The sequence below is a fragment of the Notechis scutatus genome, chromosome Z (assembly GCF_049901735.1).
Source record: "Notechis scutatus isolate UNSWTSFEM ecotype Mainland chromosome Z, rNotScu1.2, whole genome shotgun sequence".
Taxonomy (NCBI): domain Eukaryota; kingdom Metazoa; phylum Chordata; class Lepidosauria; order Squamata; family Elapidae; genus Notechis; species Notechis scutatus.
Window position 1 is genome coordinate 20,096,270 of NC_142025.1, and position 15,656 is coordinate 20,111,925.

The 15,656-nt window shown below is 34.2% G+C and overlaps 1 protein-coding gene across 4 annotated transcripts in view; it reads left to right on the top strand.

Annotated features, from left to right (window-relative positions):
• The window catches only part of ODAD2 (outer dynein arm docking complex subunit 2), a 96,038-nt gene that overhangs the window by 26,908 nt on the left and 53,474 nt on the right, over window positions 1-15,656 (top strand). For all 4 annotated transcript variants that reach the window (XM_026672114.2, XM_087946668.1, XM_087946667.1 and 1 more), the window contains 5 exons: window positions 885-983; window positions 3,072-3,216; window positions 11,266-11,412; window positions 13,283-13,492; window positions 14,964-15,188. In XM_026672114.2, the coding sequence (XP_026527899.1) occupies window positions 885-983; window positions 3,072-3,216; window positions 11,266-11,412; window positions 13,283-13,492; window positions 14,964-15,188 (826 nt within the window). The remainder of the gene's footprint in view (window positions 1-884; window positions 984-3,071; window positions 3,217-11,265; window positions 11,413-13,282; window positions 13,493-14,963; window positions 15,189-15,656) is intronic.

The window sequence follows — 15,656 nt, forward strand, 5'->3', positions numbered from 1 at the left end:
AAAGTGAATCTGGCTTCCCCATTGACTTTGCTTGTCTGAAGGTTGCAAAAGATGATCACATGGCCTTGGGCAATGTCATAAATATGAACTAGTTGCCAGGCATCCAAATTTTGATCACATGACCATGGGGATGCTGAAATGGTTGTGTGAAAAACGGTAAGTCCATTTTTCAGTGCTGTTGCAATTTTGAATGATTACTAAATGAATAGTTGTAACTTGAGGCCTACCTATATTACAACATTTACTTAAGTGTGCAATCTAGATTTTCACTGTGACAGTATATTCAGCACCATTGATCATTAGTTATAATGGCCCATCAGCTAAATTCAAGAAAGATCACAGAAAGGATTATAGGAGGTGCTTATCAGAGACATATTACTTACTGCAAGAATTGCAATAGTTATCCATACGAGTTGTGAATTGCACCATGAATTGAAATGCATTGCAGTATTAGAACATTCATATTTTCATTGTAGCTCTTGCCCAGCTTCACACAAAGTAATTTTGAAAAGTTAAATCAATAGCTGCAATAAAAAAAAAGTTTAAAGAAGAAAAAAGTCTGAATCTGCTTTTAATAACAAAATGCTATGACCGCAATCCAAGAGAGAATTAACTGTGCATAGGTCCATTGAAATCATTAGGTTTATTCTTTGCTGCACTTAACTGAGCTGAATTATGGCCCATTTATAATTCTAGATTCAGCAAATTTTGCTGATAATTTGTGATGACATCAGTTCTTTATGCTTCTTTAACAAATTATTCAGTCTAAATGGTATGACATTAATCAGTTTTAGCCTTTAATAGACTTACTTCAGAAATTAAAACATTTATTATATATTCATGATATCCTTAATTGTCAAAGAATAAATGTTATATCCTTTTAGAGGCAAAGCAGCAAGAAAATGTGATGAAAAAGAAATCAAACATGCCACTCCAGAAAGCAAAAAAAGATCCACTGGAACACCAACTGCCTCTCTTAAAAGGTACGCAGTCTTAATAATGCATAGTTTTCTTTTGCTTGAATTAAAATCACAATTTTTCAACACGAACAAGATAACAAATGATTTCAGCGTCTCAAACGAGTAACCTGAAATGATTGAATTGTATTTGACTGACTTATTTTATGGTTGTTGTTTTTTTTTACTATTTTTATGTGCAGGAGTCTGTAAAATCAGTGTTAGTCTCAGATACGAATCTTACTTATTAAGTTTTCAAATGGAAAATTTTCTGGTGTTCCCACTTCTCTGCATGACCAAACAGGGAACTCCCAAGCTGAAAATATAAACCTGTTGGTTCTGGCAGAATTGTGTTATATTTGCATCTGCTACCATTTTTCCAATCACAGACAGAGAAATGATGATTGCTTGGCTTATTGTTCTAGTAACTTGGCTCTTAATAGACATTTCCTTAGCTCACATTTCTTAAGCAGTGTATAGCGACAGATCTCAGTTTTGAACAGTATGCCCTGAAATTTAAATACCCGTTTGGAGAGCTTTTGTATGGTTTTGTTTTCATTTTTAGTAATCTCGCTTTCTCTCTTCTTCAGTGTTCTGGGACCAAGTTAGTATCAAAATCTGAAAAGCAAACAAATACATCCATTCCAACGACTTTCATAGTTCGTCACATTGTTTCTCCAATTTCACAGTATTCCATCAGTAAAAAATCGTGCAATTAAAAAATGATTTTAATTTTTCCCACACTGTGTCAGTTTAGAAGATTATGTAAATGTGATGTAATTCAGTTCCTTATAGAATTTAGCTATTTTGTTTATAGATAAGAATTTATAATTATTAATGAGGATATGAATATACAGTTTTGCATGCTAATTTTATAAAATAATAGCATAATACAGTGAGGACATATTACATAGGATACATAGGACACATATAATGTCTTCTGATCATTTTTAATTATTACTATGTTGCAAGAGATTGTTCTAAATATAATTGAAATCACAAAGGATGCTTCATCCTTCTTTTACAAGCTGTTTTTATACTGAAAGTTGCATGTATATTAATTCTTCAGTTGTTCCACATGAAGAAGAAAGCATACATTTAGCTTCAGAAATAAGGTGCTTGCTTAGCTTTGAAAAATTGTTCAAAAGAAAAAAAAAGACTTTTGGAAAAGGAGTCAATCCATTTCCCAAATTCTTCAATCTACAACTATACTAAAACAAAAAATCAAAACTGGATTTTTTTTAACATTTACTTTATTCATATGAGATGATAAACCAATCTCTGTAATTTCATCTCACTATGTGGAATGGGGTAATAATATTGATCTATCTTATACTTTCTTAACAGTGTTGCAGCTGGGTAATTCAGAAATTTTTTTCGCTTTATTGTTCAATTTATATAACATATTACTCTGGGCAGCTAACAGGAAATAAAAGCAAGATATATACCTTGGTGTTCAGGAGGAAGTGATTCAACTGCATTAATCGTTTCTGATTAAATAGATGCTGGTTTCCTTTATGAATTGTGTGCAATTCAAATGATTTGTGAAATATGAGAGTAAGTGCATAGCACTTCTTGAAAACAATGGAGTTTTTTTTTCCCAGCAGCAAAAGTCATATGCAACTACTTTAATGAAATGTTTTAAAAACAATATTATATTAATAAATTGGGTCATTAAAGAGCTGCACCTTGTATCTTGTTTTCTGACTTGAAAAACTGAAAAAGGATACTGTTTTAAAAGATGCTGCTACCATCAGTAGAACAACTTGTCTGCAAAAATTGTGGGTTTTTAAGAAGAGATTAGACATTTGTCTGAAATGATATAGGGTTTCCTGGTTGAGCAGGTGGTTGGACTAGAAGACTTTCAAGATCCCTTCCACCTCTATTATTCTGTTACTCATATTGTCTACTGTTATGGAGCACATTTTCAAATCTTTTTCACTACATGCATAAGTCGAATGTATTATTCCCATCTTAGTGTGGCTTGCATTAAATTTCTGCCTCAATAATTTCAAATTTATATACTTATGGATTGTGCTTTTGATTTAATGTGGTTATCATTTCTAGATGTGATTCTCCCTTTCTTGCTCCACTTTTCCTTCTTTTTTGGTTTAGTAAACTTCCACCAAAAAGTGAGGATGCAAGTGAAAGTTCTTCTGAGAGTGAAGAAGAGGATGAACAGCCTGAACGCCATCAGGAAATTAACACTGATTTGCCATCAGAATATTGGCAGATTCAAAAATTAGTGAAATATATAAAGGTAAAAAAATTAATTTTGAAGAGAGAGTCCAAAGAATCACATTACTTCTCTTCTAATTAAATTATAAATACAAAATTATTATTTCAGAATCTCTTCATTTTGTGTTCATTTCTTTAATCAGTTTGCATCCTAAAATGATTTTCAATCTCTGTTGTAGTAGATCTAAAGAATACCATTTAGTTTAGTCATAGCAATACCTTTTAAGCCAATATATTGCAAAACAGATGAGTAATCCAGTGCAACCTATTATAAAATGGCAAAATATTAAATATTCTAAATTCCATGTTATTTATTGAATTATAGAGACATTCATCTCAATGAAATGTCTCCAGCGTTCTTCAAAGTTGTGACATAAGAATAAACAAAAACAGAGTAAAAACGACCTAACAGTAACCATATCATCATGTCTCTGTGCATGAAGGCATTGCAACAATTTGGGATTCTGATCGCCTGGTCAATTTTATTATTATCTTTTTCATTCTGTTGGGATTTATTTATTGATAGGTCTATAAATTTAAGAGATCACTTATGGTTTTTGTTTTTATACACAGTTCCTTGTTGGGCTATGTTTGTGCATATGATCCATGTTATAGAACATAGTACATAGAACAGAGTTGGAAGGGACCTTGGAAGTCTTCTAGCCCAAACCCTGCTTGTGTAGGAGTCCCTATACTATTCCAGACAAGTGGCTATCTAGTCTCTAAAAAATCTCCAGTGATAGGGCCCCTACAACTTCTGAAGGCAACGCATTAATTGTTCTCTCACAGTTAGGAAATTTCTCCTGAGTTCTAGGTTGCTTATTTCCTTAATTAGTTTCTATCCATTGTTTCTGGACTTGCCTTCTGGTGCTTTGAAAAATAGGTTATGATTTTGAAAATAATTTCATAATTATAATTTTGAAAATAGGTTATTTTGAAATTATCATATTTATGTAATACTATGTTTTCAAAAGGCTAATTATTAAATATTTAATCCTACTTTCATATTTGAGTCAAATACCCCAAAGAAGCAGTTTGATTCTGATTGTTCTTGTTTCTGATGTGGCTCTACCAGTAACTACAGGAATTGATATAGCCACACTAGGTACAAAAAACTTCATTCATTTATTATATAGTAACATATAAAAGCAAAAAGAATATTTCCATAAAAATAAAGCTCCACATCACATCAATTTAATTGTTCTGATGGAAAACAAAATAATGTTTTTAAAAAAGCAATTCCTTTATTTGTTTCATTTTGCTGAATTGTGCACAAGTTGCTTGTGAAAATGCTATAGAGTAGTTTCTATTAAATTTAAATAATATGACATATTTGGAAGACTGGAAAAAACAGTAGACTTGTTCTCTCTCTGTGTTTATATAATTAATTCCAGAACACTTCTGCTTGCATATGAAAATGTATTAAAATAGCATTGGGTTTTGAGTAAAACATTATCTTGTATTAATAAGCTAGCAAATAACATACTTTGTACCCATGGGTGGTCATTTCTTCTTTTTTTTTTTAATGAACCTTAAAATTTTGCTGAATGCTTGAGTATTTTAGATTGTTTTTATTTTGATTGTTTTTGGCTATTCCATTGTAAATCACTCTGGACTCCATCAGAAGGAAAATGGGTATACCATTATTATCTTCATAACAATGTAAAATCACAGCTGCCAATTCTATAGCTAGTGTTGGCTTTCCTAGACGTTGTGTTCTTCCCAAGGCTATCATAATATATCAGCATAGCATATGTAATCATCCAAGTAGTCTGGTCTTTTCAATTGACAGATGCAAAAATTAAAACAATATTATTATTAACAATCTCATATAAACTGAGAGAGTAATTAATAATCTGCAAATGGACCCAAATAAAAATATACATTATGAAAAAAGATCATCTCCTTTTCCTCTATAAATGCAATGCAATATATGTAGTGATTTATTAGTTCCAAGAGAAAAATGGCAATAGTTATGTTATTAGGTCTTTGGAGTTATTCAGTGTATTTAATTAGATGATGTATCACGGAAGCTTTCCAAAATAAATGTTTGCCACTTTTTATCTATTTGGAAGAAGACCTTAACAATCAAGAAGTAGAAATAAATTGCTTTAGATTGGCTTACAAAAAAATAAAAATAAAACATCAGACATCTCGTATAATAAAACATCAGACATCTCGTATATAAATGTCAGCAGTTACAAAAGGCTTTTTAATTTGTTTCATACTTTTGTTGGATGAACTTTTTGAAATAATGTACAATGCTGGATCAAATTAGTTATTCAGATAACAGCTGGAAAAGTGACTTATGGAAGGCTTCTATTAGAAAGAGTTCTTTTTATGATCTATTAAAGATAGAAAATAAGTATCATTGCTCATGAAAACAGTACAGGAAAAGAAAATCAAAATTGGAAACAAAAAAGGGCTACTAGAAAGAAAAAAGTACATATGAGAAAAGAAAAGTGATATATGATAAGAAAATATAAATAATAATACACCAGCTGAACTATACATCTAACCAAGCAACTGTAGCCATGTTGACCAAAAATCTAAACTTCTGGCATAGATAAAGCCTTACCCTACCTTTGAACCATCACAATTCTCCTAATTTCAAACCTACCCTATGCATACAAGAAAATAACTTGCTCATAGCTTCCCTATCATTATCATCATCGGCAACAGCAACATGTTTCTGTATTGAGAGGCTATATAAAGGAAGGCCGGTTGTTAAAAAACGTAACACCCAAATGCATCATTTTTTTTTGTTGCAAATAAAAAATTTCAAGAGTGAAGTGATAATATACCAACAAATTGCAATCACATATACGGCTGGCAGTATAAGTTAAAGATATACAAGTCGGATGGTGAATTTCTACCATGGCAGGAAAGAGTTGGAGAGAAAGTTACAGTATTTCAAAGGAATATCAGCTTTCTTCAGATTCAAATAAACCCAAAAAAACTGAGAAAAAAATAAAATTGGCCCTCAAAAAGCCTGGCAATATCATAAGATCAGCTCCAAATTGCTGCAAAACCTTCATGCACAGAGTGATATGGTTCTGATATGATTACTGTTAGGTCAAGATGTTACTTTGCTGTTTTCACTGTCAGAACTTCGAAGATGCTGGAGACATTGGGCCCAGTCAATATAAGAACTAAGTAGAGTCATGAAATCTCACTATACCAAAAGAGAGCTTGCCATAGGTAATAAAAAGATGTAAAATTTTGAAGTACCAGTGCAGACTGAGGTTTATGTTCTATTTATGCAGCTGGTGTTTAAGGGAACTTTGCAGTCTTACCCCACTGCCCCCTGTGTTTGAAAAACAAACAAATTAAGCAGCAGATGTCAGTTAACCAAAGTCTTACAATTTCCCTGGACAGATAAAAAACCATGTATAGTGCAACTTATAAAGTAGTAGCTAGATCTCTTTATCTGCGTTATGGACTCAGTCTTTCACCTAACACTTACCTGCTAGTCACTCCGAAGCCTGGATGCTGTCTTTTAGAAATTATTCACTCCTGGAATTTATGAATAACACCAATTTTGTGAATTTAACACATTTGCTTGCTGATCTTGTTTATTCCTGAAAGCATTTCTCCCCTCATATTTGAATGCTCTGTTCATATGGTTTAGTTTTTCTTTGGAAAATCTGTTGGCTTTAGTGCAATTCAATTGCCCAACTTTTTATTCAAGCTCAGCTGCTTGTTGTTTTCTTGACAGTCTGAAACGGTGATGGGTCTTCCCAGATTAGTCTTGTTTAATGTCTTTTGCAGACATTATTTCAGGCCCAGCCATGACCCCACACCCACTTGTGGCAGCTGCAACTCTTGCCAGATACTAACAGCAGAACTTCCCCAGATTCCTCTCTATTATCTGCTCTATTTTGAGAAGAATTCAGCACTTTCCTCTGGTGTTTGACATCAAGCAGAAACACGGCCAGGAAATGATGTGCCTTCCATACGTTCTGGAACTTCTGGTCCTGGAGAGGGAGGGAAGGTGAAAGAAAAGAGATTACTGTTAAAAGATCTATTCAGTGTAGCGACCATGCTGACTGGTGTAGTTTCTGTATGCCATGCCCAGAAGTTATGGGTAATGTATATTTTAAATGTTCCTGTAAAATGAATAGGGGCAATGTGGATATTTCCCTCCTTTCTAATACTCAGATCTCTGTGATGACAAAGAGAGTGGAAAAAACAAACTGAAACAAAGGAGAAACAACATAATTCTGTGTTTTGCTTTTCCTCAAAGTCCATTGTGTCCTTTGAATGTTGATCTTTTTTCACTTAAAAAACAATGTGGAATTGATGGATGGGCATAGTGAAGTTAGCCTTACTAATCTATAGTAGCTCTCATTTTTTAAAACCAGGCTGAATGAGTTTGTAGCTTTCTTGATAATAAAATCATTTTTATTCATTCTGGGCTGGATGCTAATTTGTTAGAATCTGAGAGGTGAGTGAAACAGCATCTCATGATGTAATTTACATTTCTTTTATGAGTTCTCTGTAATTTGAATGCTGCTATCTGTAGGCTAAGAGCACTTCTCTCCTTCAAGGTGTTTAACAGGTTATATAACCAGCTAATTCTGAGATGTAATCAATGTGGTGGGTTGTTGTTGTTGTTTTTTGAGGAAGAGAGTCATCCTGCTTTGTTTGAAGGAGGAAGTAATTTCTTTCTTAAAAAAGTAATTCCTTAAGCCAACTGGATTGCCTGGTCTCCAACTCTTTTCTTTGAAGCAAGTTGTTATGAAGACATTGGGAACAAGTTTCAGAGGATTACAGAGGATTCAAATTATCTACATGATTTTCAGTCAGGATTCAGGCCAAATCATGGGAGACAAACAGAATTTGTTACTCTAGTAGCTGACTTAGATAGGGGAATACATTGTTTGATCTTGTGAGACCTCTCATTGGGAGTATCCTTCTGGATCAATTACACGGGTTGGCAGTGGTGAGCACTGTTTTACAACGTTTCTGGGCTTCAGTCAGTGGTTCCTCATTCATATATATCCTGGAGGAAAGTGTTCAAGTTCATGAGAAGCCTGCACAGAGCCTGACAGGGATCAGAACTCTTTCCCATGTTTTAATCTCTTGTAAAACCACTGGGAGAGCTCATCTATCAGTTCAAGGTGATATGTTATTAGTATTACTAGACTGATGACACTTATTTACATGTTGCTGCCTTGGGCCAAACCAGAGATGCTCTGGAAGCTCAGAACTGGTGTCTAGAAGTTATAAGGATCTGAATAGGACAAAACCATTTCAGACTGAATCACATAAAAACAGAGTAGCTTGTTTTTAGCAAGCATCTAGTAACACTGGATTATGTGTGAGATGACACTCTTTCTCTGTATGGGACTCTGTTCTCTTTTCATAGAACTATATTTTGATACCTTTGAGCCCTTGGCTCCTGGTGGTCCCAGTAGTATTACTCACCTTTTGTATTTATTTTTTGGATTTTATCATTACATATTTTTATTTCATATGTGTCTGTATGTGTGTGCCTAAAGACATTAGGGATTGGGCAGATCATAAGCATTGTAAATATAGTACAAAAAATCAGGGAAAAATTATTTAAAAAAGAAATGGCAATAAGGAACAAGATAGAACATATGTCAGATGCTCCAACAGCAACATGGGTCAGTATTCCAATGGGATGTAACACCTGCGTAGACTTAGACTTTGCCTATATAAATAAATTTGCAGCTCTACAAAATTAAGAGGTCAGAAAGTCAGGATGCAAAGAAAATGCCCGAGAGAAGTTTAAGCAATAGTGCAAACCTATACTCTGAACCCAGTCTAGAATTTTTTCCCCCATATCATGCAATTTTGTTTTCATTCTTAATTTAAAAAAAAAACTGGTAATGGTTTTAATTTAAAGTTTGCTTCATGTATTCCTTTGTTATTGAGACATACCAGGCATGACGGTGTCAGTGCTTAATTAGCTCTTAAACAATACTTATTTTCCACGCATTACAGACATGTAATGTGAACATTATGGAATCTGTGATTTTTATCATGGTTATGATTTTCCACTGGCCCTGGTTATTTTAATCTCTGTGTTTCATTCACTGCCAGGCTATAACCCAAGAACTGCAGAGGATTCAGGAAATGGGACAAGAAGTTATTCCATAACTCTGTAATACTCCTCCATAACTCGCCACTAACAAGTTGCAGCTTGACCTGTGTTCTGTAAAACAAAATGAAAAGTTGGATCAGACAATGAATATTTAATGAGATATTATTGCTATTTAAAAAATCTACCATAAAACCATAGCTGAAGTAATTGTGCCTTTACTCTAGCAAGTAACACAAGTATATCCAATAAAGGAGACTAGATCATCACAAGCATATCCACCTGCTTAGAATCAGAATTATGTAAGGCAATTAAATGAGAAACTAATAAGCTCATACTTTTAATATATCCAACTTAGTAGGGTATTTTGTTTCGATGTAATGAATGGAAGCTGAATTAAACTACCTACAAAAATTCATTTTGTAGACAGCAGGTAGCCACAAGTTAGATTTCAAACAATCTAGATTTTTCAGATTCGTTTGTAAGGCTAGCTTTTAAAGATAACGACATTAAAATTGAAAAAATCTGGTAGTACTGTAATAGGACTGCTTGGGAGGTTAGAATGTGAATGAACTGAAACAGTAGAATTATCTGCCAGGTTTTTTTGGCTTTAGTCCCCTATTGAGTCAAATACCAAGGAACAGAGGAATATCTGTTTCTTTCTTGGGCTTTTAAAAAATGGCAGATATTAAGGATAAACCAATGGTTTGTAATGTATTCCTGCAAACATTTTGTATGTTCTATGCCCCCTTTTTGCCTGGCAAAAGTAAAATATGACTAATTATGGAACTTGTTTTGTACTAGGGGTAGAAAGCTGAGGGCAATGTGGTTGGAAACTAGACATTTCATTCCTTTTTTGGGATGGGATTTGGATGTTAGATAATACCCTGAACAGAATTCTGCAGGAGCCATATGGACTCCAAGGAGTCTGTGGAGCTTGTGAACTAGTCCCATTGTATTAACTGACTGAGAAATTTCTGTAAGGAGAAAGAGAGGCCTATTCTTCTAATTTTCCCCTTAGTTTGGCTTTTTCAGAAGAAAAGTAAGTAGGCCAGTTCTAGATTTGTAATTGTTTTATATTAACTAATGTTTGTGAACTTGTCATATACCTACCTACATTTTTTTTTGTTTTTGTTTTAATGGAATCTTTGTTATTGCCCAGTGATGAATGAAATGAAAAATGCTATAGATCTTATTTCAGGAAGGTGGTTTTTCTTTACTTACATCTGTTACTTAGTATAATTCTGAACTTCATCTGTCATCTAAAAAGTGCTTAGAATTTTTTTCTCCAAGCATGCCTTTAATTATTTATAAGATAACGACATTATAGGTTCTCTTTTCATTTCAATTTGCGGATATTTGTGCTGAACCATCCTATAAGTGGAGGTAGATTTTTAGAAATAAAATCTGCCTTTAATTTAAAGCTTTAAAGTTAAGTGTTGCAGTGCCATAGAACTTATTTTGCATCCATCAAACAAACATTTAACAAGATGATGCAGCTTTTGTGTACATTTAATAGAAAATTAACAGTTTCCATGTTGGTTAAAATTTACCCTTGAAAACTTTCTCTAATAGCTTAGTAGGCAGAAAAATATTATTATGGTAATCAGTAGTAATGGTTATAATGTAGCACAAATGTATGAGCTTCTATGAAAAATACTTTGAGTTTGTTTTAAAATGTATATTAAACAGTGGAAGCAATTTTTTTGCATACAAATTTTGTACAACCCCCCCCCCCCCAGATTTAGTCTTACAAATTTAAAAGTAAAAGAAACTTTCAAAAGTCTTCTTTTCTTTGGTTTATTAAAATATTTCACTGGTTTATCAGTGATAATTTAACAGAAATAGGATTTTCTTTTATTCACCTCACTAACAAATCCCACCAAATTGAAATATGCACATTGCCCTTATAATTTTGCTGTATAATTTTTTTTTAATCTTGGTGTGTCTGTTCAGTAAAACTTGCTTTACCCTATATTACATTGATGGTTTCATTTATAGGCAGGTAACCAGACAGCTACTGTAATTGCATTGTGTTCAATGAGAGATTTCAACTTGTCTCAAGAAACGTGCCAGTTGGCAATTAGAGATGTTGGGGGTCTTGAAGTGCTGATTAATTTACTTGATACTGAAGAAATCAAATGTAAGGTGAGTTAATTGCATAGTGAGTAGTATTTTTAAGGATTCCAGTAGCTTTCACACAGGGTGCTCATTTTGACTTTCAGATCTTTCTCTTTCTTTTAAAAGCTATGTGACTATCACTCATCTTGTAACACTGTGTATTTTAACTGAAGCCTTGTAATGAGCCTTAACATGTAAGCCATGGGGGAAATTTAAGGAATTAAAACAATTAAAAACTTATGCATGAATTACAGGGAAATTTTGAGAATCCTTCTGGCTTCTATGGGACATCAAGATTTCTTTGGCTATTTCCTTTTTGTATCCTCACATAAATTCTCTTTAGAGGTTTTTGCCATCATGTCTTAGGAAGCAAAAGAATTTGCTTCTTCAGTTTTGTCACCATTCATCCACATCACAGTCATGATTGATAGTAGCAATTTTCTATTTGACGGCATGATAATTCCTTATTCTCATCCCATGAGTGTAACAATCATCCTTAGGAGTACTTAAGTTTTAAAGTAATATGTTACACTTTAAATCAGTACCACCCCAGCTCAGCTTCAAGGTATATGAAATCTGTAATGCTTTATTACCCATTATCTTGGAGGCAAGGTTAGCTGATAAGGAAGATTAGAGGAGTGTTTGGGCATGGGCCCACTCCCAATACTCTGCTCATTAACCAGCCCCTTCCACAGCTACTTCCCTTATAGGTTTTGCCCATTTCACTAGTATTACGTTCTTTTCATGCTTGTCACTGTTCCTCACCCTTACCTTTGGCACCAACTTTTCTCCAGATTTCCACAAAGTAGAGTAAAGAAGAGCAGGCTGCTAGTATTTCATTTTCAATGAGGAGATGTTTTGGGGGTTATTTGTTATTTTGTTTCATTTGTCCCTTGCAATCACTCTTCCACTCTCCTCTCAAACTAAGAGTGTAGTCAGTTTCAATTAGTCAATTTCAGTTCTTTGGCAATATAACTTCTAGCCAATTCTATAGTTCCAACAGGCCCTGTGTCCTATTTTCTGTTACTGTTTCTGCACTGGCATCATTCCATATTTTATGTTATTCACTATTATTTTAAACTTGGGAGATGATCTAATAAGGTAGACAAGGATAAGCCACAGAAGAGAAGCAAAGTCCCCAATCAGAACCTCTGTTTCCTCTGCGTGCTGGTGAAATTCTACAAGGAGAGAGCAACAAAACCAGAGAAGAAAATAATCACCCTAGCTAAAGTGAATAGCACAATCCCCAGTCAGAACAGCATCACCTGATGTTCATTTAGACCAGGTGTTGTAGAAGCAGAATATGAGTTATGCTGCCATTGTTTGACTCCTGGGTGGATGGAAAGTAGTAGAGGAAGACCCTTTGCCTTCCTTTTTTTTAATTCTGTAATCAACATGCATGGAACAAAGAAAGACAAGTAGCATCTCCTGTGGCATGAAAATCTGCACAACTTTCAACAGTTCATCTAATGACCATTCAAAGTTATAACAGCAGTGAAAAAAGTAACTTACGACCATTTTTCACAGTTATGACCTTTGCATCATCCCATGATCATGTGATCAAAATTCAAATGCTTGGCAACGGGTTCATATTTATGATGGTGGCAGTATCCCAAGGTCATGGGATCACCTTTTGCAACCTACTGACAAGCAAAATCAATTGGGAAGCTTAATTCACTTAATAACCGAGTTACGAACTTATCAGTTGCAGTGATTCACTTAACAACTATGGCAAAAAAGGTCGTAAAATGGGACAAAAATCATTTAACAAATGTCTCAGAGATGTTTGGCTTCAATTGTGGTCGTAAATAGAGAACTACCTATATAAAAAACTTTTTAAAAAATAATCTGTACTCTAAAAGAAAGCAATCCATAACAATGCATTTTTTCCCATTAGATTGGTTCATTAAAAATCCTGAAGGAAATTAGTCAAAATGCTCAGATAAGACGTACGATTGCTGATCTTGGAGGATTGCAGATCATGGTTACTATACTTGATTCTCTAGATCAAGATTTGAAGTGTTTGGCTGCTGAAACAATAGCTAATGTAGCTAGATTCAAACGAGCCCGAAGAACAGTCCGTCAGCATGGTGGAATCAAGAGACTAGTAGGTTGCTTATGTACTCAAGTTTTGGTATCAGAATTTCAACTTAATTGTGTCTTTTCCCCTAACAGTAATATGAAATTAAATGTTGTATACCAATGTGGTCAAATAATTTTCTTTTTCATGTGACAGAAAGGTCACTCTGGTTTTTTCCCCCCTCATGCATTCTGCTGCACATTTAATATCACAGCACTAATATGTCTAAAGATACTTACACAAGTGGTAGGACTGTATTACTATTATACTTATCTATCGTCTTCTACTATTGATAGCTTATTATTATGTTGGTTTGTTGTTGGTATGTACACCAAGATCTTATGCACCAGAGACAAATTCTATGTATGTCCAATCATACTTGGCCAATAAATAATATTCTATACTGTTCTGGTTCATCCCATCCCTTCCCTTCCTTTCCCTTCTTTTTTCCTACTCTACCCTACTCTACCCTACCCTATAGCAGAATTAGCTGAGCTGTGGTGACGCAGTGATTAGAATGCAATATTGCAGGCTAATTCTGCCAACTGCCAGCAGTTCAATTGTCCTCATTTCAAGGTTGACTCAGCCTTCCATCCTTCCAAGGTGGGTAAAATGAGGACCCAGATTATTGGGGGCAATATACTGACTCTGTAAACTGCTTAGAGAGGGCTGTAAAGCAGTATATAACTCTAAGTGTTGTTGCTATTGCTATGTTTGTGTAGCCTTCCTTTAAAAGAAAATGAACAATTTCGAGTCAGAACAATTATTTTAAAATGAACAATAATAGAAGCATCTCTCTGAAGTTCTAAATATTCTATTTAAACTGACCGGATCAGAATAATATTTCCTGAAATGAAGATAGTTTTGCTTGCATTCTAAACTAACTGAGAAGTGTGTTATTGGGCATTCCTTCCAGCAGTTTGGATAACTGATTAAAAGCTCACTAAATATACTTCTCACTTAACTGGGAGATGCAGGAGGGTTTTTCATGATTATATAAATGGAAACATTCTCAAACTTACCCATTTTTTATAGTGAGAGTAGTGAGAGAATCCAGGATAAACTGCCTTTTTGTGGTATCGAAGAGTTCTCTCTGTTTTACCACAACTGCTGAAAATCACCAGGACATTACTTGCTATTTTGAAGCGGAATATAAACAAAAACTCTAAAATAGACCAAACATATTTTTTTAAAAGAGCCTGCAACCCAAGAAAAACTATATATATTTTTATTTTAATCCACATGTGAGATATACAAAAAATTTGCATATTTGACCTGTCCACAGTGTCTCTTTGCTTTTCCCCAAAATCTCACACGGAAACTGAGAAGATGGACTTCTTTACAACCAAAAGCTTATAGGCAGCAAGAGCTAAAACACAAGTAAGATATTTCCTTTCCTTTCTAGAACAAGTGTTGTAAGCAGAGTGGTATCTTGCAGCACCAGAATGCATATCAGGGTGTTCTTGGTCAGCTTTATTGGATTTTTATTTCTTATCAGGTTGGGCTGTTAGACTGTTCTGCAAGTCTCAATCAGCTTCAGGGAAAGGAAATAGAAGTAGCACGCTGTGGTGCTTTGGCACTATGGAGCTGCAGCAAAAGTGCTAGGAATAAAGAAGCAATCCGTAAAGCTGGAGGCATCCCCCTGCTGGCTCAGTTACTGAAGTCTCCTCATTCAAATATGTTAATACCTGTAGTAGGAACTTTGCAAGAGTGTGCCTCTGAGGTAAGCAACCGTCCCTACATCTGAAAATTCAACTGACTTTCTTCCGCAGGTCAAATAGAAATCAAAAGTAGACAATGGCTTTTAAATTTCAGGTGCATATGAAACAATATTCTGTCTGTCTATCAGTTCATCCATCAATATACTAATCAATCACAATGACATAATTGACTACACATTAAGGTAGATTCAGTGAACTATAATTATATTTCATTATATTTTAATTCTTTAATTAATACAAATTATGATATTTACCTGAAAGGAATATCAGTTGTCATTTCCAAATAATTACAAATAGAAATAATTGAATTGTGTGTGTGTATGGAGGGATGCAGTAGCCACTCTCAGGTGAAAAGCTGATCAGTCAATTCCTATGGCAACCAACAGCTCCACACTTAGTTGATAAAAAAGTGGACCTTGCACTTGAGGGAAAATGCTAGGGAGAAAAAAAACATCACTATCCAAAAAACT